General features: G+C 40.4%; 1 protein-coding gene and 1 long non-coding RNA gene across 3 annotated transcripts in view; one reads left to right on the forward strand and one right to left on the reverse strand.

Moving 5' to 3' along the window:
• On the reverse strand, positions 1–17,569 carry LOC140327336 (uncharacterized). 2 transcript variants are annotated; one of them, XR_011920029.1, is made up of 2 exons: positions 16,884–17,569; positions 1–2,972 (listed from the first exon to the last, which is right to left on the reverse strand). It is a non-coding gene; the product is annotated as an uncharacterized lncRNA (long non-coding RNA). The 2 variants fall into 2 exon arrangements; XR_011920030.1 differs by having other exon boundaries at positions 1–11,167.
• The window catches only part of LOC140327335 (uncharacterized), a 15,218-nt gene continuing 5,756 nt past the window's right edge, over positions 15,007–24,468 (forward strand). Inside the window, exons 1-5 of the mRNA XM_072406700.1 lie at positions 15,007–15,132; positions 19,377–19,670; positions 20,926–20,994; positions 21,630–21,713; positions 23,403–23,480. Of these exons, the coding sequence (XP_072262801.1) occupies positions 15,093–15,132; positions 19,377–19,670; positions 20,926–20,994; positions 21,630–21,713; positions 23,403–23,480 (565 nt within the window). The 5' untranslated portion in view covers positions 15,007–15,092. The remainder of the gene's footprint in view (positions 15,133–19,376; positions 19,671–20,925; positions 20,995–21,629; positions 21,714–23,402; positions 23,481–24,468) is intronic.

Genomic DNA, 24,468 nt, shown 5'->3' on the forward strand with positions numbered 1-24,468 from the left:
TTTATTTTTGCAAGAAAAACTTAGAAAATGAGGAGTTTTTGAGGACCAGCTTAGAGCTAAAATTGTATAAAAAGAAAACAAATGTATGTATTGATGAGTCCACATATGATACTCATCCCTTAATAAAATCCATTATATTGGTAATCACACCAATCACATACAGTTTAATTACTTTGATTTAAAATGAATAATATCAATCTTAATAAAGCAAAATAAGCAGCATACTTATTAATTGTTTACAAACATATAAACGTAGATATACATTATATGCATAGTCACAGCAGATACATAATACTGGTATTCCTTCATCATTGATGGATTTTGGTGCCTTTAAAGTCCTTTTGTTTTGTTTTTTCATATATTCTCATTCTAAGATGTATTTTTTTTCCAAACATTTTGAAATTGGCGGATATCTCATCTAATATAAAACAGACTAGGCATTTTTTAATAAACACAGTTGATGCACCGGCAGAAGTAAATCTTTTGTCAATCACATGATCCAACAATTGAAAACATTACAGTGACTATATACCAACCAAATGTGAATAACTGGTACACATAAATGTTTATTTCATATTCAACAAGATCTTCAAATGTAAAAATCATTCAAAATATTCAATATGATGCTGATTTGTGGATCGATGCACAGCTCGTACACAACCCAACCAAAGCACAACCACCCTCGTGTGACTACGAGAGCAATGTAGATAAAGCAAATACTCAGGGGAGGGGTTGGCTTCTTTCCAGCGTTACATCTAGATAATGTTATGTGGTTAGTTTGTTTTACTAACAATTATTTAATAAGGTCTTTTAAATAACATCATGCAACTGTATTGTACGCTGAGATCAGAGGACAGATGCAGATATTGTGGTTTACACAAACCTCAGACACTTCTAGAAACACACTGATCTTATTACTGTTATGGCCCCACAAGGTTCACTCATGTGTGAGGTCAGATCTTCATTTGTTCAGTCCATGCAGGATTGTGCATTCATCCACCATGACATTGTACAATTAATGACCCATATCTACAGAAACCTTAAGAATTGTTGTGAGCCAAATCAAAGAATGACCATCAATGGCCTTATTGGAGGTTACAAGCATGTAACCGAGGTTTCCAAACTCTTCACATTGGTGGGTTTAGCTATCAATTCAGCCAAAATATATTTATGTGGTTTTGTCTCGAGGTAGACCATGAAGAAAAATGGAAATAACCTCTGTGCCTACAATTACATGAGGAGCCCCCTAGACCTAGGCTTTGAAAGATCTAATCTTCTAATGGAAGGAACAGCCAATGGTAAAAGATGTTCTTAAATTTGCAATTTACAATTTGCCACCAGACACTGGTTATGTGGAGAGCCTCTAAAGCTGGGGGCACAATCTCAATAAATACCACTGCAACCCTGTTCCTGCCCCACAGAACACAGCCCAGTATTCAGCGCATGTTTCAGACCACAAACCTATTGTCCTGCTCACATCTTCCCCACTCTGTAAAATGTCATGTGTCCTAATAAGAGAAAACTAGGTCATCTCTCCTCGTATTATTTATATACTTAGAGAACAAATACAGAATAAGTATAACAAGTTTTGTAATTCTCAACCTGGAGAACGTGGCCTCTGCATATGTTTAAGATCAGCAGTTTGACTCTCCTGTGCAAACAGTGTTAGTTTTTTATTTATGCTGCAGTCACTACATACTTCCCTTTTTCTACTTCATTCCAGATATCATCAGCATACGACAATTTAGGCTTTGCAGTTTTTGTTGGCGTATCAGTCCTTTAACCATGGCTCACCAATTGACATTGGAGCATTGGAATAACATTGGTGTTACATGGTGGAGCAGTGTGACAGCCATAAAGCTTCTATAATATGCTCCTAACAGTCTGAAAAACTTCTTGCCAAGCAGCAATTTTGCAACGCTGCTTCAATGTCAAACGGCTAACTACGATTAAGGGAATGATATGCTACAAAAACTGCAAAGCCTATGTTGTCATATGCTGATGGCCTCACGTCCCTCCAAATGTTACCTGGAATGAAACAGAAAAAGAAAGTGTGTAGTAACTTTTAGGACACCCTGTATATATATATGTGCAACCCGACTCCAAAAATACATCTAAAAGTCTAAAATGGACGGTAAACTTATTAGTCAGATTATTTAAACCCTAAATAAGTTCTCGTTTTTATTTTTTTCTGTTGCTATCTCTTCATCTTTTTGATTATAGTCCCCATATCAATATTTTGCTGTATGCATGTTTTGTTTTTAGAAACAAGAAAAACAGAGTAATTTCATCAGTTTTATTGATGCCATCAACAGACAAATGGAAATACAAAAACAAAATATGGAATATGTTAACATACAACTATATCTTATCAATTTTTATAAAAAGTCTTTTAGCAGTTTGGCACAGTGATTGTAGAGGAACATATGTACAATGACTCCTCCACAACATCTGTGTGTAAGGGTAATTCATGGTAAAGTAAGACCAAGAGGAGGGAATGTACAAAGGGGCTACATGACTACAGGAGGGGTTGGGAAATAATAAAGTGGTGAAAAATTAAAAGAAAGTTCCGAAAGTAAAAGTAAAAGAAAGTTCAGAAACTTACCTGATGGTTGCTGGATTGGTGTCTGGAAAGGGGAAAATGTAAGGTTCTTTTAGGGGGTCTCCAAACGGCCCATCAGAGATTAGACAGTAGATCCTAATTAAGAAGATTTATTGTTAACAGAGAAAATCAAACACTTAGCAGATAAAGCACAGAGATTCCAACTAAAACCAGGAAATCCATCAATCTTTATAGGCATACAGGATCACTCCTGTATAGGGGGGCTTAAGCCGTTATATAAACAGGCTCAAACAGGCTTTTCTTTCCAGTCCAGCACTTGCTAGGCCAGATGTAACCAAACCTTTCACCATCGAAGTTGATGCCTCCTCAGGTATACTCCTCCATTATCTATAGTCAAACAGATTCGCACCTAAAATATAATAGAACAACAAAAACCATATTAAACAAAACTAAAACCAGGGGGGTAAGCATCCTTATAACATTCCTATACTAGTATATGTCACTACCCCAGGGGATGAGCAGGTAAGTATGTTTGGAATGAGGCAACTGATTATATGTTAAATACTGGACACCTGAGAATATCTCCAGCTACAATCACGTAAACTAAATAAAAAAATAAATAACTGAAAGAGTTTTACAGCCATCTGTTTATGATCAATGTGAGGACAGCATTCTATGATCATACTAGGTTGTGTGTTCGAAAAGATCAATCTGCTCCTGTAATTGTGTTGGCAAAAGAGAGTGTTGCAAATACGACATCCAAGTCCTAAGGAATCTTTGGGGATGGGTGTTCATGTGCAGGAGAGCCTCAGTTTTATCTATCACCATCAGTGACTGAGGATACTGAGTAAATTGTGCAGCAAGGGGGCTTTCGGGTCTAACCATTACGTAAGAATGCTCTTATTTGCAGCTAAGAGGCATGGATGCTCAAATTTAGTAATTGCCTATATAATAACAGCCAACTTGTGGGACACAGGAGGAACTTCCATATGAAACAGAGCAAGATGTGGAGACCGGTATCTAATTTGTCCTAAAATTCTTTCTACGTATCCAAAAACTAGATCCCAAAAAACCATAACATCAGGACAATCCCATAAGGCATGCTCTAAAGAATACAAGGGCAATTGACATTTGGGACAGGCAGTTAAAAAGCCGGAGGCCATTTGCGGCCTGACTTTTATATTGAAAGCGTAGTAGGCCCTTTGTATAATTTTGAACTGTAGTTCTCTCCATTGATTACTCACTATATATTTGTGTACATTACTGTAACTTGCCTCCAACATATCCAGGGTATCAGGAAAGTTACATCCTAAATAAATTGCCCATGGTTTGACAAAGGAATGCGTAGTTTCCTTGTTACTTGCCCCATTAGCATTGGATGAAACATGAGAAATTGCTTTACAGAGGGATCTCCCAATATCCTAGACACTGGTGGTGTGAGTCTCACACCTAAACGCCCACCCTGACTATCAAAAAAAGGAGATTTCACTTGTAAATGGTATAAAAAATGCTGTCTTGGTATAGCGTACTTAATTTAGAAGATAATAAAGGGCATCATGTGGTTATCCTCGTCTATCAATTGGGCTAGTGATTTAATCCCCCTCTGCGCCCAGAATTTGTAAGCTTGGTGTGCACGACCCTGGGGGAATCCTGAGGTGGAGTAGATGGGTGCCGCCAAAGTGGTTCCAATGCTACAGCAATGCAATTTCTTAGGTTCCAGGCCAATAAAGTGTCCCTAATTAATAGGTTATCTCAGATATTGCAGGGTATATCAGAGTAGGAAGTATTCAATAACCCTATCAAAGACCAAAGAAGAACCAATAAGGACTCAAGATATAGTGAGATGTCCCATGTCACGAATCTTTAACTTGTCTAATAAGACACGAGAGGTTATATATACGGACATCAGGAAAATAAATTCCTAGGTTTTCCTTGGAGCAAGATCATTTGACCCTAGCTATTCATGGTGTCTTCCCCTGCCACGAGACTGAGTGGATTTTTTTGCCCATCCAAATGTTTTAGAAGAAAGGGGAAGGTCTGTAATGGGTATATTTTGCAAAGCTTATCGTGACAGTGTCCCATTAATGATGAGGGTACATTTTTGGGTCAATTCCTCTATGGTTTTGGATATTAACGGGGAGTAGTTAAGGACATACATGTCAGGAACACTGCGGGAGATTTTGATGCCCAAATAAGTCAAATGATGTTTAACTAATTTAATGTCAAGAGCTGTGATACCCACTGCTGCTTGTGGGGGGAGATTAGAACTAAGACCAAATAATTCACCCTTGTCATAATTAATACATAGACCAGAGAACATACCAAAATCCTTAATATGTGCGACAACATTTGGTAAATCTCTGGTGGGGTTCTGCATAAACAACATCACATCATCTGCAAACATAGCTAATTTAATTTGCTTGTGTTGGACGCCAATACCTTCAAAAACATTACAGTCACAGAACGATCTGGCCAATTGTTCTATGGCTAAATTGAATAATAGTGGAGAAAGAGGACAACCCTGTTGAGTGCCTCTGCCCAAAGGAAAAGAAGAAGACATTACTGCAGCTACCTGGACACGGGCCTTTGGCCTGAAATACATGGCCGCCAGAAAGGAGGCCATGTTGCCTTGAAATCCAAATTTCTGGAGAACTAGCTGCAGCTAAGGCCATTACACACTGTCGAAGGCCTTGATAATAACGCCGCCGACCCAGAGGAGCAATCCTTCAACCTGGCTTGTTCTAGGACCAAAAGTAGCTTCCTTATGTTGTAAGTGGGAGCCTGCCCTATTATAAATTCCATTTGTGCGGGCTCACTAAACGCGGCATAAATCTTGTCCGCTGGTCTGCCAGAATTTTAGATAACTTTACATCCTGATTCAGGAGAGATATTGGGCGGTATGAACCCGGATCAAGAGGGTGCTTTGAGCAGTACCTTTAAAAAAGCAAGATTGCCTGACTCCAGATAGGTGGAGGAGCAAAACAAGGTATTGTAAAGCGCCGTAAGAGATGGTGTTACTTTGTCTACTAATATTTTAAAAAACTCTGATGGCAAGCCATCTGGACCCGGCGCTTTGCAATTGGCAGACCGCTTGATTACAGAAGTGACCCCCTTCTTGGTTATTGTCGAGTTCAGATGAGCTAATTCCTCAGATGTAAGTGTAGGAACAGTCAGCTTGTTCAAAAAGCCCTTGCCAATCGATATACCACAACTTTGGGAGGTGTACAAGTTTTTACAAAACATAGCAAATACAAAGGCGATGTCACGTGGAGAGTCATGCAACACTCGTGAATCTCTACGGCTACTACTCGAAGGGGCATTCTAAATCCCTTTGCCAGATTAGCCAGTGCTCTGCCAGATTTGTTACTGTAGCAAAAAAAATGGTGGATACTGGCTAATCCAGAGATCACATGCTCGTTTGGCCTGAAGCCATGTTTCTTTATCTGCTGGCAAAAAAGATGCCTTAAATTGCAGATAGGCCTGCCTGGCCTGAGTACAGGCCTCAGTATATTTTTATATAGTTTATTCTTCTGGGTGGAGGCCAAATAGGCCGTAATGTTACCCCTGAGAACTGCTTTGGCTGTGTACCAATATAATTAAGGGCTGAATCTGTGTTGACCATTATGTTAGTCATAATCTAACCACCAGTTCCTCAAATGCTGCTGGAATGTTTCATCTTTGCTGGAAATCTTCATACAAAGTCTGTTTATGTAAGAAGCTGTCTGTAAGGTCTACAGTGACTGGAGTGTGGTCTGCGATCACTATTGGGTGAATACCAGCTGTATCCACTTTATGAATCATATCTTCTGAGACAAAGTACAGTGTTGACATTGTGGTGTGTACTACTAACACATTGGTAAATTCCCGCTCTATAGGATGTAGGGGCCTCCAGGCATCTACTAATCCTGCCGCTAAAATAAATGAGTGGAAAAATGTATCATTGAATTGGGTGACCCCTTGTCCCAGAGGAGGTGGTCGCCTATCCTCTACAGTGTTAGGTACTGCATTAAAGTCTGGATTAAGGAAGCCCATGGTCCATGAGAGGAGTCACATGACTTTGATATTTCCGTGTATTGCAATCTTCTATTAAGTAATATGGTCACCCCAGCTCATCGGCCTTGCCTCTACCTTGCAATGATGCTCTCCACACTTCGCCCACCCAACTCTTACGCAGAAAGTGAAAAAACATGGAAGACAAGTGTGTCTCTTGCAGTATGGCTACATCTTCTTGCAACTTTTTCAGGTGACAGAGAACTTTCGTACGTTTTGCTGGAGTTCTCAGGCCTCTAACATTCCATGTTGCTATACGAAGTTATGGAGGTGGGTGAACAAAAAAGTGTAGCAGGGGATTGGACGTGTAAGGAAGATTACCAAAAGGAGTTCTACATGGTCATCCCAGCTGAGTAACCATGTGAAGGAGGGAAAGCAATGGGAAAGATAAGAAAAATAACAATAGTGTAACAAAAAAGATCATAGAAAACACCATCATGCTTGTCAAGCTGTTGTTGAGTGGTGTGAGCCAATGCAGAGCGCTGGCCTTATCTCGTGGGCATTCAGAAAATAGCTTCAAATGGCTTGTACCAATAAATGTTCCTAAACCCCTATAGGAACTATGCAGGATCAGCATTATATGCAGGTCATCTGAGTGATAACAATAATAAAAAAAAAATAATATCATAACCGTGGCAGAGATCTAGGGGGAGATCAATCTGATACATGACTGGGAGACAATGAGGTCTCTCTAGAGCAGGGGTCCTCAAACTACGGCCCGCTGAGGTTCTCCATCTGGCCCCCCCGCAGAGAAGAGACTCACTGCTGCCTTCATTCCATGCTCACTGCAGGAAAAATGTAAATGATCAATGTACATTTGTAAATAGTATAAACATACTATGCACATTGATCATGTACACATGTACATGATCAGGATTCTATTGCCTTCTATGGTGAAGTGGTCTTGCCCCCTGAAGGATCTCAAAAACTTCATTTTATCATGAAAGGTAAGGTACAATGACCACCCGTGGGGAAGGTTTATTGTGTTGGACTGGTCCCAGCCAATGGACCCTTTCCACTTTCACAGGGGTTTTGAGCCCTAGGGCCTTGGCTAGCACAATGGAGCAGAAGTTGTGAAGATCTACAGCATTATATGTCTCAGGTACTCCAATTATTCTGAGAATATTGCGCCTAGATCTGTTCTCTATATCCACCAGCTTGTCATACATAAATCGGTTCTGCTCATTCATGCGCTGTTGCTGAGTGCTAGTGGAAAAAACTCATCTTCCAAATCACTAACCTACTGCTGGAGATCATGTATTTGTTCCCCATCTTTGCCGAATTTATCTGTAATAGGTTGCACATGTACAGCCAAAGCCTCTTTAATATTCTCCAATAGACCTGGCTGCAGGTACTGGGAGACCTCCAAGGCTATCTTCTGGCTATCAAGTGCAGTGTATTGGTGATGTGGGGTCCCGCTCCTACCTGGGCCTTTGCTGGCTACCATGCCATTTTGGCTGACTGCTTCTGCCTGTTTTGACTGTTGGGGATCAAATCTAACCATTCGCGCTCTGTCGGCTCCTCTGTCCGGTGAGTCAGTCTTCGGAGGTGCAGGGTGAAGTCTGGCTGGTACTTTGCGGTGATAAGGCCGGAACTGCTGCTCACCACTGTTTACTGCATTGGGCGCCGGAACCTGAAGTCTCAAGATCACAATTTTTACTGATCATAAAACCTCCATCTGCAGTCTGCGCGCCGTGTTCTTTGGTCTTTATTCTTTTCTCGCTTTAAGTTTATGATTCCCCTTAAAACCAGTTCTGCTGACTCCCAAGCAGATGCTCTATCTCGCTCCTTTGATCCACAGGATTCAGAGACTGCTGTGGAACCAGAGTTTATCATTCCTCCAGCCAGCATTCTGGCCTTGAGATCTATCCAGGAATCTGCTATCCCCCCTGGAAAAGCCCTGGTGCCTCGCCAACTCCATACTAAAGTCCTACATTGGGCACATGACTCCAAGCTTTCTGGCCACCCAGGCATGCACAGAACCTTTACCTTTCTCTCCCCACAGTACTGCTGGCCCAATCTTCACAGGGATGTGACAGACTATGTCAAGGTCTGTGCTGTCTGTGCTCAAAAAAAGTCTGCCACCTGCGCCCCTGCAGGCCCACTTCTTCCACCACCTATTCCCACTGAACCCTGGTGTCATATATCCATGGATTTTATCACGGATCTCCCTCCTTCAGATGGCTGTACGGTTATTTGGGTAGTCGTGGACCGTTTCTCCCAGCTCTACCATCTGCTGCAGCATTGGTGCCAACTTTCATTAGGGAAATTTTCCCACTAATATTGTGTCAGACTGCAGGGTGAAATTTACTTCCTGCTTCTAAAAAAAGATTTCTGCAGATCCCTTGATATCTCTGTGGAATACTCTTCAGCCTTTCATCCTCAGACTAATGGGCAGACGGAGTCAATCAGTCCTTGGGCCAATATCTTCGAGCCCTGGTATTGGCTCACCATGATAACTAGGTGACTCTGCTACCTTGGGCATAGTTTGCTTACAATAATCATGTTTGCACCAGCACTGAGGAGTCTCCATTTTTTATTGTCCACGGCAAACATCCCTGCATTCCGTCTCTTATACCCTACTATGCCGATGTACCCGCACTCAGTGCCATGCAGAGGGACTTGAACCCTTTTGGGTCACAACATCATGCCGCTTGCCAATCAGAAAATAGCCTTCTAACCAGCCCTGGCTATTCAGCTGTCTATCAGACTCCATTTCATGGAACAAGTCTATGGTGTTCATGCAACAAGTCTATTAGTGCCGAGCTCCCCAGTTCTGTGAACTATTCCTGTACACCTGATGCTTAAACCAGTGTTTCCTGTGTCTAGCTACTGACTTAACCCTTCGTTCTCCCCTGCGTCACTGCTGTCTGTTTACTGGATCCCTGGCTATTAACCCCCGGCGTGTGACCTGACCTCTCCTGCTTGCTGCCTGTCTCGACCCAGGCTTCCCTTGACTACCCTTCTGCTGTGATTTGGTACCGTGCTTTGCCCACCTTGGTGTACCGCAACCTGGCAGTAACCAGCGGCACAACATTCTCACCATCAGAGGCTCTAGAGATGACCTGGTTACTGCTTAGACCAGGGGTCGGCAACCTGCGGCTCCCGAGCCGCATGCGGCTGTTTGGATGGGAAGCTGCGGCTCTTTCTCTCATCCTATATGAAACTATCTATCTGTCAGCCTCGCTTTTCACTGCACCCCTCCCCCGTGACACGAGTCACTGTCCTCAGTCTGTCGGAAGCTCACGAGTCATTCCGAGCTTCCGACGGACTGATGAAAGGGGGAGGGGTGCAGTGAAAAGCGAGCTTCCGACGGACTGATGACAGTGACGACTAGTGCACGGGGGAGGGGTGCAGTGGGATGACAGGGGGAGGGGTGCAGTGAAAAGCGAGGCTGACAGATAGATAGTTTCAGATAGGATGAGCGATAGATAGATGGCTGACAGATAGAATCGGTCCCTGATCCTTGTTTCTATGACAATTTGGCGTCTTCTCCAGTGCTTTGGCTGTGACATATAGTTTGTTGTTTCAATAAAAAAACAAAGTAAAGGTAGGTAACATAATAAGTATTATATTTTTAACATACATATTACCGGTATACATATTTTTTTTCAAATAAGATACCTAACTACTTTTTTGAAGTCAATTAGAATTGTCAAAAAAGAAACAAAGTAGTACTGTTGGATATTACCGCGAACGTATTTTTTTTAAAATATATATTTATTAAATTACCTATTTTATTATTTATCTATTTTATAGCTTTTATTATTTAAAAATTAGCGTTAAAATAATAATTATAAGTGTAAGTACCTATAAATTGTTATTTAATAAACCTTAATAAAGTACAAGTTCGTGCTGTAAGTAAATGTTTAAATGGTTTAATTTTTTACCTACATAATAAGTAATTATCTAATAATGCCATATATATCTAATTTGTTGTGAAAAACACTACTTATATATGAATAAATAGATATTTTTTCTTATGAATAAATAGATTAGTTTTTTGATCAAAAAACTTTATTTATGCGAGTACTATTTATTGTTGGCAAGAAAAAATTTTGCGGCTCTTTAAAAACTTCGAAATTTTGTAAATTGTAATTTTTGGCTCTTCCGACTCCAAAGGTTGCAGACCCCTGGCTTAGACTCTGCGCCTTGGCCCTTCTCAGGGCTCACACCACTTCCGTGCATGCCATAGCGCCCTCTAGTGGTCCGGTCTCTCCGAGTATGACATTCTCTTGTCAATACTGGTTGCCTATAATTAACTCATTATAAATAAAAGGCTGATGTGGCCAATTTCTGGATTCCAGAAGTGGTAAATATGACATTGTTTATGGCTAGTCTCAATGTTGTGTTGTTATAACAGCTATGGATCCTTCTCATATGAGCCCAGACCAGTAAGCTTTCATACAGCTGAAGATGCAAGAATAACGAAAGCATGTCTTTCACCTTTTCAAACAACCATCGCTCTGCAGCAATCAGGATTCCTTCACCAGAACAGCCAGGATACCCTGAGATGAGCTTCAACTTCACAAGTCAATATCAAATTCACACTGGCTGCAGAGAATGGAGAAAATGAACCGCAATGAAGGTAATAAACCAAAAATCTTGAATCTGACTAGGCCCAGTATTATCATAAGAGGTCTAGATTTATTATTTCCCATTTTCCTTTACTTGGTGCACCAAGGTTGTGGATCACATGTTCATCTTGCAATAAAACATAGATAGAGGGGTTTTCCACTTTTTTTGGGGGGGGAGGGGGTGTCTTCCTCTTACCCCAATATTTATATTGCACTTTTGAAAATCAAAAAAGCAGTGAGGAGGATTTAAGGAAGAAGCCATGTCCCTCAATTATGGGACCTTTCCAATGTGGTGGGAAGGCAGGGGTTGGGTATAGACAGGAAGGGGCAGCATACTCTGACTGCCCCCTTTTTTCAGGTCCAGGTTCAAATATTAAGAAGGGCTCCATAATATTAAACTAAATATTTTATCTTTGTGCAATTCACATGTCTACAAAAGAAGTTGTAACTTTTACAAGCTGATTTAGGTGTGGGCGTAATACCGTCATGGTGTCCTTGTTTATCACATTGCATAGGATTCCTTCACAATGAATGTGCTGCATAGTGACAAGGCAAGCTGAAGATGAATGATGCAAGATTGCCTGTTAATGTTTATTCTGTGTGTGAAAACTATTTTTCATCCTACCTTTCACCTTTCTGTACTGAGGCAAAGTCCACAAGTTGTTGCATGCTGCATATATTTGAATCAAATAAACAAAGGAGACTCACAATACACAATCCTCCTGTATTTAAAGGATCTATACAAATTTTCCAATGACTAAAAATCACTACAACACTGAATGTGGAAACCTGCAATAAATTATAGTATACACTTTTGTGTTACATTTTGTTACTGAATTGGGCACCGGCTTCCTTGTGTCTCAGTGCAGGAACATGTCCGGACAGATCCATAGGTGAATAAAACAGAAGGATAGCTATCTGGTCTGACCAACAGATTTCATGAAGAGAACCAGGACTGGGAATCAATAAACTGGGGGCAACGGAGAGGCATTTTTGGGGTGAATGGGCAAACTACTGTAGGGTAACAGATTTGTTCCCAGGAAAGAGGGTTTTTATGCAGTTTAGAGGGCAACACTAAAGAATGCACAAATCTGGTAAGTATCCTGCTTGGGGAAGTTCTGAAGGTGTATAGGTTTACTCATTTATTAAATAAAGAAAAAAGGCATGAAGCCTAAGTGATCTTAAAAAAGGAACTCGATAAGGGGGTGCATGGAGCAGTGTGTGTGCCCCTCCTGTCCATACCAAAGCCTGGCCCATATTTAAGGGGCAGAGCCTCTTATCCTCATATTTCACCCCATAAAATAATATAGAGAATTAAGGGCTTTTCTTGGAACTTTGAATCCCCTTCGTAGTTCCTTACCCAGGGGATATTACATGACTGTGACAGGACATAGCTAGGTCAACTTGCTCCCAAACTAAACCCTTCAAACTTTAAATACCCCCCTTTTCCCTTCCCCCTCCCAAACTTTATCTTCCCCACCCATACACATTAACACACCAACGTTGCTTATATGGCCCGCAGACCTTTTATTAAACAATATTTCAACATAACATATCAAATAACATATTATCGAAAAATAACAATATATAAATAATAACTAGAACTATATATAAATATATATATAACCATTACAAAATGTAAATTACTTTAACTGAACAAATATAATAACAATAACCAAATATAACCAATATAACACAATAATACTTTCAGTAGAACTCCGAATACAATTTTTTGATTGCAGGTCCTCTGAAGGTCCACCACTTCTATAAAAACCTTGGGCTCTGCACCGTATCAATGAAATTGTTCCCGCGCCCATACATCCAGCTCAGGAACGCCATACCCCTCCTGGTGCAGACCCCCCACCAACAATTTACCACACCGGGGACTCCATACCTTAGATGGGTCCCCCGACATAAATATCACCAAAACAACCCACTCCCCCGAGGACCTCAACCGCCCCACACTTAAATTGCCAAAACCAAAACAAAATTGGGGAGGGAGGGCGGGAAAAACTTTCCTTTCTTGCTGTCCCTGGTAAAAAGCCTCTATTGTCTCATTCCTGACCTTTTTATTACCAATTGACCCCTCCTTTCATCCCTTCCCTGCGCCTCTCCCCCCCCCATCCCCCTGTCCCCGGGCTCTGCGCGCTCTGCAGGTGCCATTTCCTAATGACTAACCCTCTGCTGTCTCCCTGCCTGTCTGCACCGTCATGCCGGCCTTCCACTATCCTCCCTTCATGCTCGCATGCTCCAGGCCTCCCTGTACGTTTACAGTACTAAAACTACTTTACTTCCACACATGCACAACACTACAGCACAATGTTTTATTGCCAATTCTTGCCCTTCTTTATGCAGAAACTTATTTGCCTTTTATTATGGCTGAAGTTGTTCTTGGATTTCTGATTACATTTCAGCACCAACTTTCAGCGTATTCAACTACTTACATAAAAAACACTTAGTGTACAGAACATTTAGATCCTGACACAACGTCCTGTATGACCTATCGGTCATTAAATATTACGGCTTAGGTCAATATCATGCCATATATACACAAAGGGGTTTTACCAGGCTGCTGTAATATGTGCTTCATAAACTATGTCCCCCTTGTTTTTATACCTTCCCCTCTTTCTTTTGTGTGATAATAGTTTTTCATATCTAATATGTATATGTCATAAAATTTAAATTGATTTGAATAATCAGTTTTTAACCTAATCCACCTATATCTATCTTTAAGGAGTTAAAAACAAACCTCACCACTCAGCTATGCTGTCACATCCACTTGCAAATTTCAAAATGCCTGGAAAAGCCCGGGCATTGCAGCATGTTATCTGTCCTGGGTGACTTTAGGTGCCCGCGGGTTTTTAATGCCCTTCTAAAATAAAGTTCTCCATTCTGGGGATGGTTATATTATATTTTGTTTGGAGCACAAGCATGATCGGTAAACCTGTGCCTAGAATATATTTTATATAATATTGCATTTGGTGTACAAAGTATCTTACATACATCCTCAATAGAAAGCAACAATTGAACGCATCATCATCGCATAAATAGATCCAGCATGAGGGTTGTTTGTTGTAAGCAAAATTGATTGTTCATTATCCTTTGTCTTCCATTGGACACATTTTTTAGAAGCAGCTTTTATCTAATGGGCATATGTAGCCCCTCCTAATATGTGATACTTCCCCCACCTCTTAGATTGTAAGCTCTTCTGGGCAGAGTCCTCCCCTCCTCCTGTGTCACTGTCTTCTAATTTATTGTACTGGGCTGGGTAATATGCTGATGCTAGATAAATCCTGTTAATTATTATTAATCTTCTGTCCCTTCTGTAACCCTTCTGTAATGTGGAGCAGAAGAAACTGAACTCTATAATTGGCTCTATTTCTTCTGAATTAAAACTTATCTGAAAATTCAATTCTACATTTAGATTAAAGCCCTATCTGTCCTGAGACAAATAATAAATGGCAGGTGAGGATTAACTACAAAAGCTAAAGACTATGGGCCTGATTTATTAAAGCTTTCCAAGGCTGGAGAGGATACGCTTTCATCAATGAAGCTGGGTGATCCTGAAAACCTGAAATAAGTCTGAAAACATTTGCTAACAAATATTAAAGGGCTTTTAGGAAATCCATTCCAGGTTTGCTGGATCACCCAGCTTTACTGATGAAATTGTATCCTCCCCAGCCCATTGGAAGAAAGAAACAAATTCCCCAAGGGCCTTCAAGCAGCCTCAACAGCACAGTTACATGAAGTGAAGTGACGTGAAGTAATGACTCATTGATTGCTATATATAAAGCAATGAGTTTATGTGTCGGCTTGCAGAGGAGAGGTCGTGATTACAGACACCTGACACGACACACTTTCCCTGGGGATTAGAGCGCTACTTCAAGTTCCTAATACCCAAAATGTGGAGACGTTTTCTAATCCTGTTAACTGTTCTGATCGGTAAGTACTTTCTCCACCCTTTACTGTAGTTGGCAAAACTTTTTCTCCTTTTTCTGTTATTCTCTAATTTATGAATGAGTGTGCATGCAAAGATTACGCTGCAGATAAAGATGAGGTCACGCTGGTTGAATTACCGCACACACTGATCCGCTTTCTAATGAGAATTCTTATGTGATTGCTTTAGTTATTGTGTATTGTGTAGATAAAAAAGAAATTGTCAGACCACTTGGAAATAATAGACGGCTTTATGGTGAATGTTGGAGAGTTAAACTCTTCGGAAGTCTTATCTATCAGTGGGATCTGCTTAGAGTTGCCTGAATTGTACACCTGATGGGGCTTTATGTTCCCACCTTCTGTGTCCGGAGTTCTTGGGTCTGTGCCCCTGCTGTGCCCTGTACACAATCCCTGCTGAGCCCAAAAAAAGAGTTCCCACCATCCCTGAGCTACGTTTCTGAGTCTCAACACCTGCAAACCCCCTGAAAAGAAGACCCCATTATCCATGACCCTGCACTGCTTATGTTCCCATTACCGGGAACTCCCCATTCCTTGATTCATCATTCTGTGCTTTCTGCTCATCCGCTAGGTGATCACTGTGTTAATTCTCACCCATATGTGTAAAAAGGAGTAAGGCCATCCAGTGAAAAAAATGTGAACAGGCCTACTATTAACCCTATGTATCGACTTGCTTCTAGCTACTCAAAGCAGACTGGTGGATGCTGCCATTGCTGAATTCATTGTAAGCAATGCCAATTGCATGAATATAATGCCGATCACTTCTGTAGTGTCAGTTATACACAGGAAACATGCATGCAGGTAGTTGTGTGACTATTAGCTGATCCCCCAATCTGCGTCTTTGTTCTGGGTCACCAGATCCAAAGGTAATAAAGGCTGAGGATCAGAACACAATCCACAGAACTTGGATTGTATAGAACCAGCTCAGAAACGGCAGCCTATACAATTAGTGTATTCTATTTTCTTATCCTAGGATCAGGATGGTAATAATTCCCTTGATTAATTTCCCTTACCCCCCCCTCCTTCCCTACCTTGCCCACACCCATCTACTTCTTCCCCAATATTCCCCTAGGCAGGCATCGGCAAACTGCGGCCTGCCTAGGGAATACGTTGGGCTTTTTAATCCGGCCCTTCAAATATTGGTACAAAATTGTCCACCGGCTAATAAGGGCGACCAACAACACTGTTTCCATTGACATGGAATGTAATTTGAATGTATGTTTGTTTTTTTTTAGTTTCTATTACATAGTTTATATAAATTCATACAAACACTTTCCATTCATCTGATATTGGCCCGGCCAATCTGTCAAATTTTAAAACTCACTGTGGCCCCTGAGCCAACAACTTTGCCCACCCCTGCCCCTGGGGCTCTGTACTTGTTTGTCCCCTTGTTTCCTCTTTTTTTCTCTTTGATTTAGTGACGTTTTTATGTGAATGTTCTGTTATAAATATCGTCCTTCCTGTTCATTTTGACTCAGATATACTATATTGTTTTTCTGGACATAATATGTAACTTATGAACTATTACTCCTCATGGACAAATCCTTTTTTTTATTCTACGATATCCTTTGTTTAGCACGTTTGTTTTGTTTTATTGTTTACGCATTCACATTAACCAGATAATGTATGATGTTGTATTTGTTAATTAATAAAAACTTAATAAAACTTGATTGAAACAAAAAATATTGAGCAATTCATGTACAGCGACTAATATATAACCCAAAATAAATGCAACTTACTGATAATTTGTCCATTGCTGAAAATAAAAAGTAGGTCAGCAGAAAGATTCCTCCGCCAAAAAAAACATAATCCTTTTACTGCAGACAAAAGAGGTGCAAAAGAAAACCGGAAATGTCCAAGCAGTCAGGGCTGTTTGTATCCAATGTTTGCAATAAAATCCAACTCAGGAAAGTGAGCAGTAGAGCCAAACATATACGACAAATTGTGGGAAAATCTCGATCCATGGAATTATCTGGAAAGTAAAGTCTCCTTCATGAATGCCAGCTAGGCATTTCAACATTTCCTGTTTTTCTTGTTTTACTGACGGCTGAACACTCCCCGGACGTCAGGAGCTGTGAGCAGCCCCCTTCGTACTCTATATATATATCTAAAACCAACATAAAAACACACATACATAAATATATATACAGCGGATACACACCCCTCTTATCAGGCCAGGTTTTTGTGATGTAAAAAAATGAGACCACAATAAATCATTTCCAAACTTTTCCTACCTTTGATGTGACCTATAACCTGTAAAATTCACTTGAAAAACAACAAATCTGTTAGGGGGCAAAAATTAAAAACGTACGATAAGCCGGTTACATAAGTGTGCACACCCGTAATCTAATACTTATGTTGGAGTCTATCAGCATGGCACATCTTGACTTGGCAATACTTGCCCCCAAATCGGTCACATTGTGAGGGCATCTCCTGTGCACTGCCCTCTCCAGGTCACCCCACAGATTTTCTATTGGATTTAGGTCTGGGCCATTCCAAAACTTAAATTTTGTTCTGGTGGAGCCATTTTTTGTTAATTTGGATTGGGGTCATTGTCTTGTTGAAAGGTATTGGGCCAAAACTGACTGTTATTTGGAACTGCTCCTAATTCCCTCCATCTTGAGTACAACCCCTGTTCCACCTGAAGAAAAGCAACCGCAAACCATTTACTGCCACCACCACGCTTCACCATGGAAATCGTGTTCTTTTAGTGACGCCTGGACAATGGGGAAGGGCTGCAAGATGAAAGCCTTTTCTTACAAAGAAAAACATCCAGCAAACAAATACATCAAGTCTCCCAAAAGCATGGTGTAAAATGTGTTAAGGTCTGATGAGACCAAAGTTTAAGTTTTTGGCCACAATTCCTATGTTTGGTGCAAAAATTGCAAGACTTTGAATCACCAGAAGAATATCACATCTCAGTGAAGCATGGTGGTGGCGGGATCATGCTTTTTATATCATTTGTATAAATATCTCCAGCTGTACAACAGAGCCTAAAGAAGGGGAGGAAGCAGCATGGGGAGCCAATAAGTTGTGTTACAATGCATGAGAATTAGAGTGACAGTATGAAGCTCATTGGTGTTCTGCTTCTCCTTTTGCTGTCCAGTCAAGTTAGAAATGATAAAGAGACCTGTTTGTGAAACAGAGAGAAAGATGGGTCATCTCCCCTGACCGATAGAACGGTCCTGTATGATGGAGCTGTGTAAAGTTCAGAACTGACAGAAATTCAGCTTTTACCAAAATTACTCATAATGTCCTGTACTGCTTTGTCGTAGGTAATGGAAGTGTTGGGACTCAACTCAGAATTGCAAAGTGAAAGCGGTGACAGTAATAAGCAGGGTGATGAGGTTGATCTCGCTCTACAGCCAAAGCTTGAGTGACCACAGGATATTTATATTGGGCTTGGAAGATTTTCACCAGTCTGGATACGGTTCTCCTCAATAATGCTACCAGAGACCCAATAATGCCAATCCCCCTAGCTCTGCTGAGCATTTCCTCTACACTTGTTGTTTAATTCAGTGCTCTCCCTGTCCAGCTCCTGTGTTACCCCTTGTTTCCCAGTCTCGTATTTCCCTACCTGTTCTCTCCAGTGTTCCTCCTCGCCGCTTCCAGTGTCTTCTGTGTTCCCCGTGTCTGCAATGCCCCTGTGTCACCGGCATCTATTTCCTGGATTTCTAGTTCTTGAAACCTGGCTTGTTTCTGAGTTTTTTGCTTGCTGCCTGGCCTGACCCCGGCCTTTCTTGACTATTCTTCTGTCTAGAGATTTGGTACCATGTATCTTCCTGCCCACCCTGGTGTGCCCAGGGACTGCAACCTGGCAGTAACCAGTAATGCAACATCCTCACCACTAGAGGCTCTGGAGAAGACCTGGTTACTACTTGAACTCTGCGCCTTGGCCCTTCTCAGGGATCACATCATTTCTATGCAAGCTGTAGCACCCCCTAGAGGTTCCATCTCTCCAAACATCCCTTCTTCACACATCACTTTCACACTTGTAGCTGTAAACTAGCCCACTGTTGGTACACTGGTGTCCTCATGAGACCAGGAAGTGGCTGGCAGCCAGTTAGTTATAACAAAAAATAAAAAAAGTAAAAAGGTAATATAGAAGAAACATGAAAAATGTGCAGAATCTTTAAAAATCAAAACATCAATTTGTTACGGTTTACATTTACTTTACCATTTCATTGCCATCCATCAATGTTCAGAATGTAATTTCTTATTTTGTTCTCTAGTTGTTGAAACTTCAGTGATGCAGCGTGTCCATGGCCAGTATGGGTCCGATCTTCATCTCCGGCTGTCCAAGTTATGCAAGGAGCAGTTTTTTGATGTTAACCAAGGAGAAACTCAAATCGGCAACTACCACGATGGTACCTTACAAGGGTTTGAAGGTTTCAAGGATCGCCTTGATTTTTTCGATCACAACTGCACATTTATTATAAGAAAATTCTCAGAGGCTGATGGTAACAATTTCACATTCACAAACTATGGATCTGTGATCAGTGAGAACTTTGAAATCACCATCACTGGTAAGTTTCAGGGTTTATATGGTCCATTTTAGGGTTTGTGTGTGGAATTGCATTTACATAACTTAGCATTGGTGATGCAGGCAATAACTGCTCTTACATACCTGACCATCACCACACGTCTTCCTGGGTGGTTTATTAATGTGTTTAGGAATTAGTCATTGTGCCTCATTTATTAAAGCTTTCCAAAGCTGGAGAAGATATACTTGTGTGAGTAAAGCTGGGTGATACAGCAAACCTGGAATACATTTCTTCAAAGTCGTTTGGTATTTGTTACCTGATGTTTTCAATCCTGGGCCAGATTTATTCCAGGTTTGCTGTATCCTCTCCAGCCTTGGGGACCTTTAATAAATCAGACCCATTATTACCAAAGACTGACAAAGGGCTGTTTTTAGAACCCCTAAAATTAGTTGGGCTTTTACTGAATACACATAATCAAACAAATTGATTGAAAGTATTGATTTGTTGCTCTCTTCTTTGTTATCTCAATCATGCTAAAATGTCTGTAAATAGTAAATTATTCCCTAATGTTAGCTACACTACGCTCCTCAAGTTGCTCTGACAAGGTGGCTACATTCACCATTGACATAGTACAGGAGGTGTAGCCACCCTAGGACATAATATTGGCCGGGACACTGGATGATAATAATAAGTGACGTCTGAGATGCAGCATATTTCTGGGCACAACTTGACTTTGATATTTTTAAATACAGGAATAGCTAGTAAAAAAGTAACATTTTATCCTAAGAACAGGAGTGCATGAATGTCCATTCACCGGCCACTTTGCCTTCAGAGCTGCCGGAATTCTTTGTGGTAAAATCTCAGCAAGGTGGTGGAGACATTTCTCGGGGATTTTGGTCCATACTGAGATAGTTGCATGACAGCTGCAAACTATAGCCACGAGTGGGATGAGTGGCACGCGGTGTGGTCGTCCACACCGCGCCCATCTGCTTCAAGGTTGGACGTGTTATGTACTTCATGATCAGTTCTGCAGGCCTCGGGGTACCAAGGGGTTATTTAAGTTACAGTTACCAGCCGGAATTAGTCTGGCCCTTCTCCTTTGACCTTTGGAATTAACAAGGCACTTTTGAGAACTGAGAACTGCCACTCATTGGATATTTCCTTTTTGAAGACCAAATCTAGCATTCTATTCACTTTTCAGCCTCAAGCATTGTTATCAGGAAGGATATTGAATCTACCCCCCTACCCCCCTACTATGTGAACATGTAATTTTATATTTATTTATTTTTTTGTGCAGCTGCCAGCTCGATATCAAAACCAACAGTAGCTATGAACACATCATTAACAGACAATGGACACAGTGCAAGTATGTACTCGTCACCTAAAATATGATGTAACAACGTAAAGAACGTGTACTTATATTCTTAATTGTAGAACTCAATTTTAATATTTGTCATTATTTGCTACCTAATTTATTGCTATGTTACATTATTTATACTGCTAAGTTTATTATTACTACTATTATATCAATCCTATGATAAACTCCCGTCCACTCCTTCCTATTCATTCAGTTAGGATAATATATGTTCCATCTTTTACATTGTTTTCTCTGTAGCCCTGATGAAGAGGGATTTAAACCTCTGAAACGCAATGGCCAATATTGAATGTGCTATTTAATAAAAACTTCTACTGAACTTTACTAAATGATTGTAGTGTTTTCTTACCTCCGATGAGACATTGGTGGGGTACAGAATTTGTGGTTTTTTTGACAAACTGGGCACCACATTTGGAAGCGTTTGTGAAACTTCTCCACATTTGTATGGCCAGTCACCATTGTCATTCATGGAGCCCATGTAGATCAGGGACCACACAGTGTATATATGGATAAAGCTATTTCTATTGCCAGGTGTTTATGGATTTATGGACATTTGATCCACTGTTTATATGCGAATATTATGCACAGATTATGGTATGTGATGTTCTCTTTCCTGACTGTTACAGACACCACCGGTATATGTTTATCAGGATTCTTCGCTCTTGGCTTTTGTCTGGACCCTTTGATCGGCCTTATCATCATCTTCTTGGGTGAGTTTGAAAATCTACTTTTCAAAGAGAATCTCACTTCTAAATGGTCTTCCAAGCTTTAATGTTTTCCCCAGCTCACAATTCCCCTTTAGGAAATGGGACTTAGGGTTATCATTAGTGAGGGCCGTATAGCCTGAACTGGAGATGATTTCGGATCAAAACTCAGAATTTAAGTAAGCTGACCAACTGATGTCAGGACAGCCCTGTAAAAATTACAGACACAGTGACAATTCTAATATTGTCAGAATTATGAATATGTCAATCATACTGTAAATGTATTATTATTATATTATACTGCAATAGTGATGGTATTTTTACAATGCTGTTACTATATTATCATTAGTTTATTTATACTGTATATATTGTGTACATTGTGATGTAATATACAGTATATATTAACAATATAGTCACAAACTGACTGAAATTACAACAAATCTTTCTAGTTAAATACTAGCATTGTTTTTTCTTTCACATTATGGGCCTGTGTTTAACTGAAAATGAAAGGTGTGATGTCACTTTCACAAAGCCACTTTGTACCTGTTAACCAAGTGAAATCACAGCCATTACAATATTTCAACTGTTCTATATGTGTGGGTAGCTGAATTCAAAATTAACTGTCACTGTCTGTCATTTGAAAACCGTAGTATGTCTGCATTCTATAAATACTGTTTATTAATAACAGTAATAGAAATAAATGTTCTGATCACCATTGAGAGTTTATTCAGTCTTCATAAACCCATTCCTTTTGAATTTTATGATTAATCTCTGTTGTAAATTGTTTTTAAAACAAACAACAGGAAAAATAAATGTGTTAAAAAATAAAAATCAATGTTAAATTAATTTATTGAATGATTGTGTTTATTTAACTATTTTTGTTTACAGGTTATCCTCCAATGACATGATATCTCTTACTCAACACACTTTCCAGCATAGTAATATTATGATACATTTGTTACATTTTTCTTTTATCCACTGGGAGAAAAATGTTACAAATATATCATATTTCTGTGCATGTTACAGAGTAAGATACTTGCCCACTGCAATCATTGAGAAGAGTGTGCAATCCCTGGGGTACTACAGGTTAATTAACCTGTAGTGCCCCGGGGATCGTAGTGAAACTGCAGAGTTCATCTGCAGTTCAGTTCCCACGGTCACATGACTTTGCGGTCACAGCTGTGACGTCAGACGATTGCCAGGCACTAGAGGTTGGATGGGGACAAGTTTCCCCATTCATCACAACTACTGCCCTGTGTTCTTGGATAGAGGAACTCCATCCAATAATACATACACCTAGTAAAGGGCTGCAAAAGCAATCTGATTGCTCTTGCAGCCCTTAATAGTCCCTCAAAATAACCCGACCTTTCCCACCATTGACTTCAATGGTGTTCGAATTTGGCATTCGATTACCCGAACAAAATCTCACTATTTGAATATCGAATTTGAATCGAATAGCTGTCGAATCGATTCGTGAGATATATGACCAACACTATTTTCCAGCCCTGGAGAGCTTTAATAAATCAGGCCCAAAATGACTGAAGGACCACTTTTGTCTTGTTACCCAAGCCACTATGCTCATACAACACAAACGTTTAAATTTTGCAAAATTGAATAAACAATATGGACTTCTATTCATTTTAGTTTGTTCTAAGGAAAGTGATAACCTATAATTCCCCCCTTCCTGTATTTCAGCTATACAGATAAAAGAAACAAGCAGGAGTGAGAGAGAGATTGCTTCTTACACTCAGAAGGTTGTTGGCTTCATTCGAGGTAAGATGTTTAAAAGTTTTAGAACTACCTTTATCTACTTTTAACTTTCTTTTTAATCAGGAGGTGCAGCTAAGAAGCAAATAGCAAATTTTAAAAGCCCCCCTCTTCCCAAAAAGTATAGTGCCCTATGATGCCCCCGTTATGGTGCTCCACTTAAAGGAAAACAAAACCCTGTTCCACTCCTATTTCACCATGGGGGCCGCCATCTTCTTTCTTCTTGCAATTTAAAAGCCAGGATGATGTAACTTCCACATAAACACATTCAGTGCCAGCAACCGCAGAAAAGCCACCATGTACCAGGAATCTTGGCAACCAATTTTGATTTTGACAGTTCAAGTGGGTGACCAGGCAGGCCCCAATTTTTTTAGGTGGATTTTTTGTCCCCCCCGTCCCCGATTGCAGCTGCCATAGTTTAGTCCTCAACATCATGCCTTTTTCTCTGCCCCCCATCTCTGAGTCACAGGCCCGTAAGAGAAGACACGTCAGGGGGCCCCGGTGAAATTCTTAATGGAGACCTTTAAAGGGTGGCTAACTCTTTTTTCTTGCTTTTCACCTATAAAGCTATTTTTTTCCACCACTTAAACCCCACCTAAAGCTCTGCAGGGCGGAGGTGAATACTCAGCACCCTGGGCAATCATTAGGTGGACATTCTTGCCTCCAGGTCTAGTAGCAACTTATCTGCTTGCTTTCAGGATTCCTACGACTCCATTTTTATCCTCAAGTCATGCTTGGTTCCAGTGGTATTAAGACTTGAGGAAATCAATAGGAGCACAAACATTATTAAAATCATATAATGGGTATTATACCTTCCTCCCTGTTCCCAAATCCTAAAATACTTCAGCCCTATTACAGCCCGCTAGTACCTAAAGACAAACACACTAATTTTATACATTTATACAGCTCTGACATATACCGTAGTGCTGTACAGAGAACACGGGCAAAACATGCAAGTTTGTACGCTTTAAATTATCAGTACAGTGTGGATAAT

Source organism: Pyxicephalus adspersus, chromosome 3 (genome assembly GCF_032062135.1).
Source record: "Pyxicephalus adspersus chromosome 3, UCB_Pads_2.0, whole genome shotgun sequence".
Taxonomy (NCBI): domain Eukaryota; kingdom Metazoa; phylum Chordata; class Amphibia; order Anura; family Pyxicephalidae; genus Pyxicephalus; species Pyxicephalus adspersus.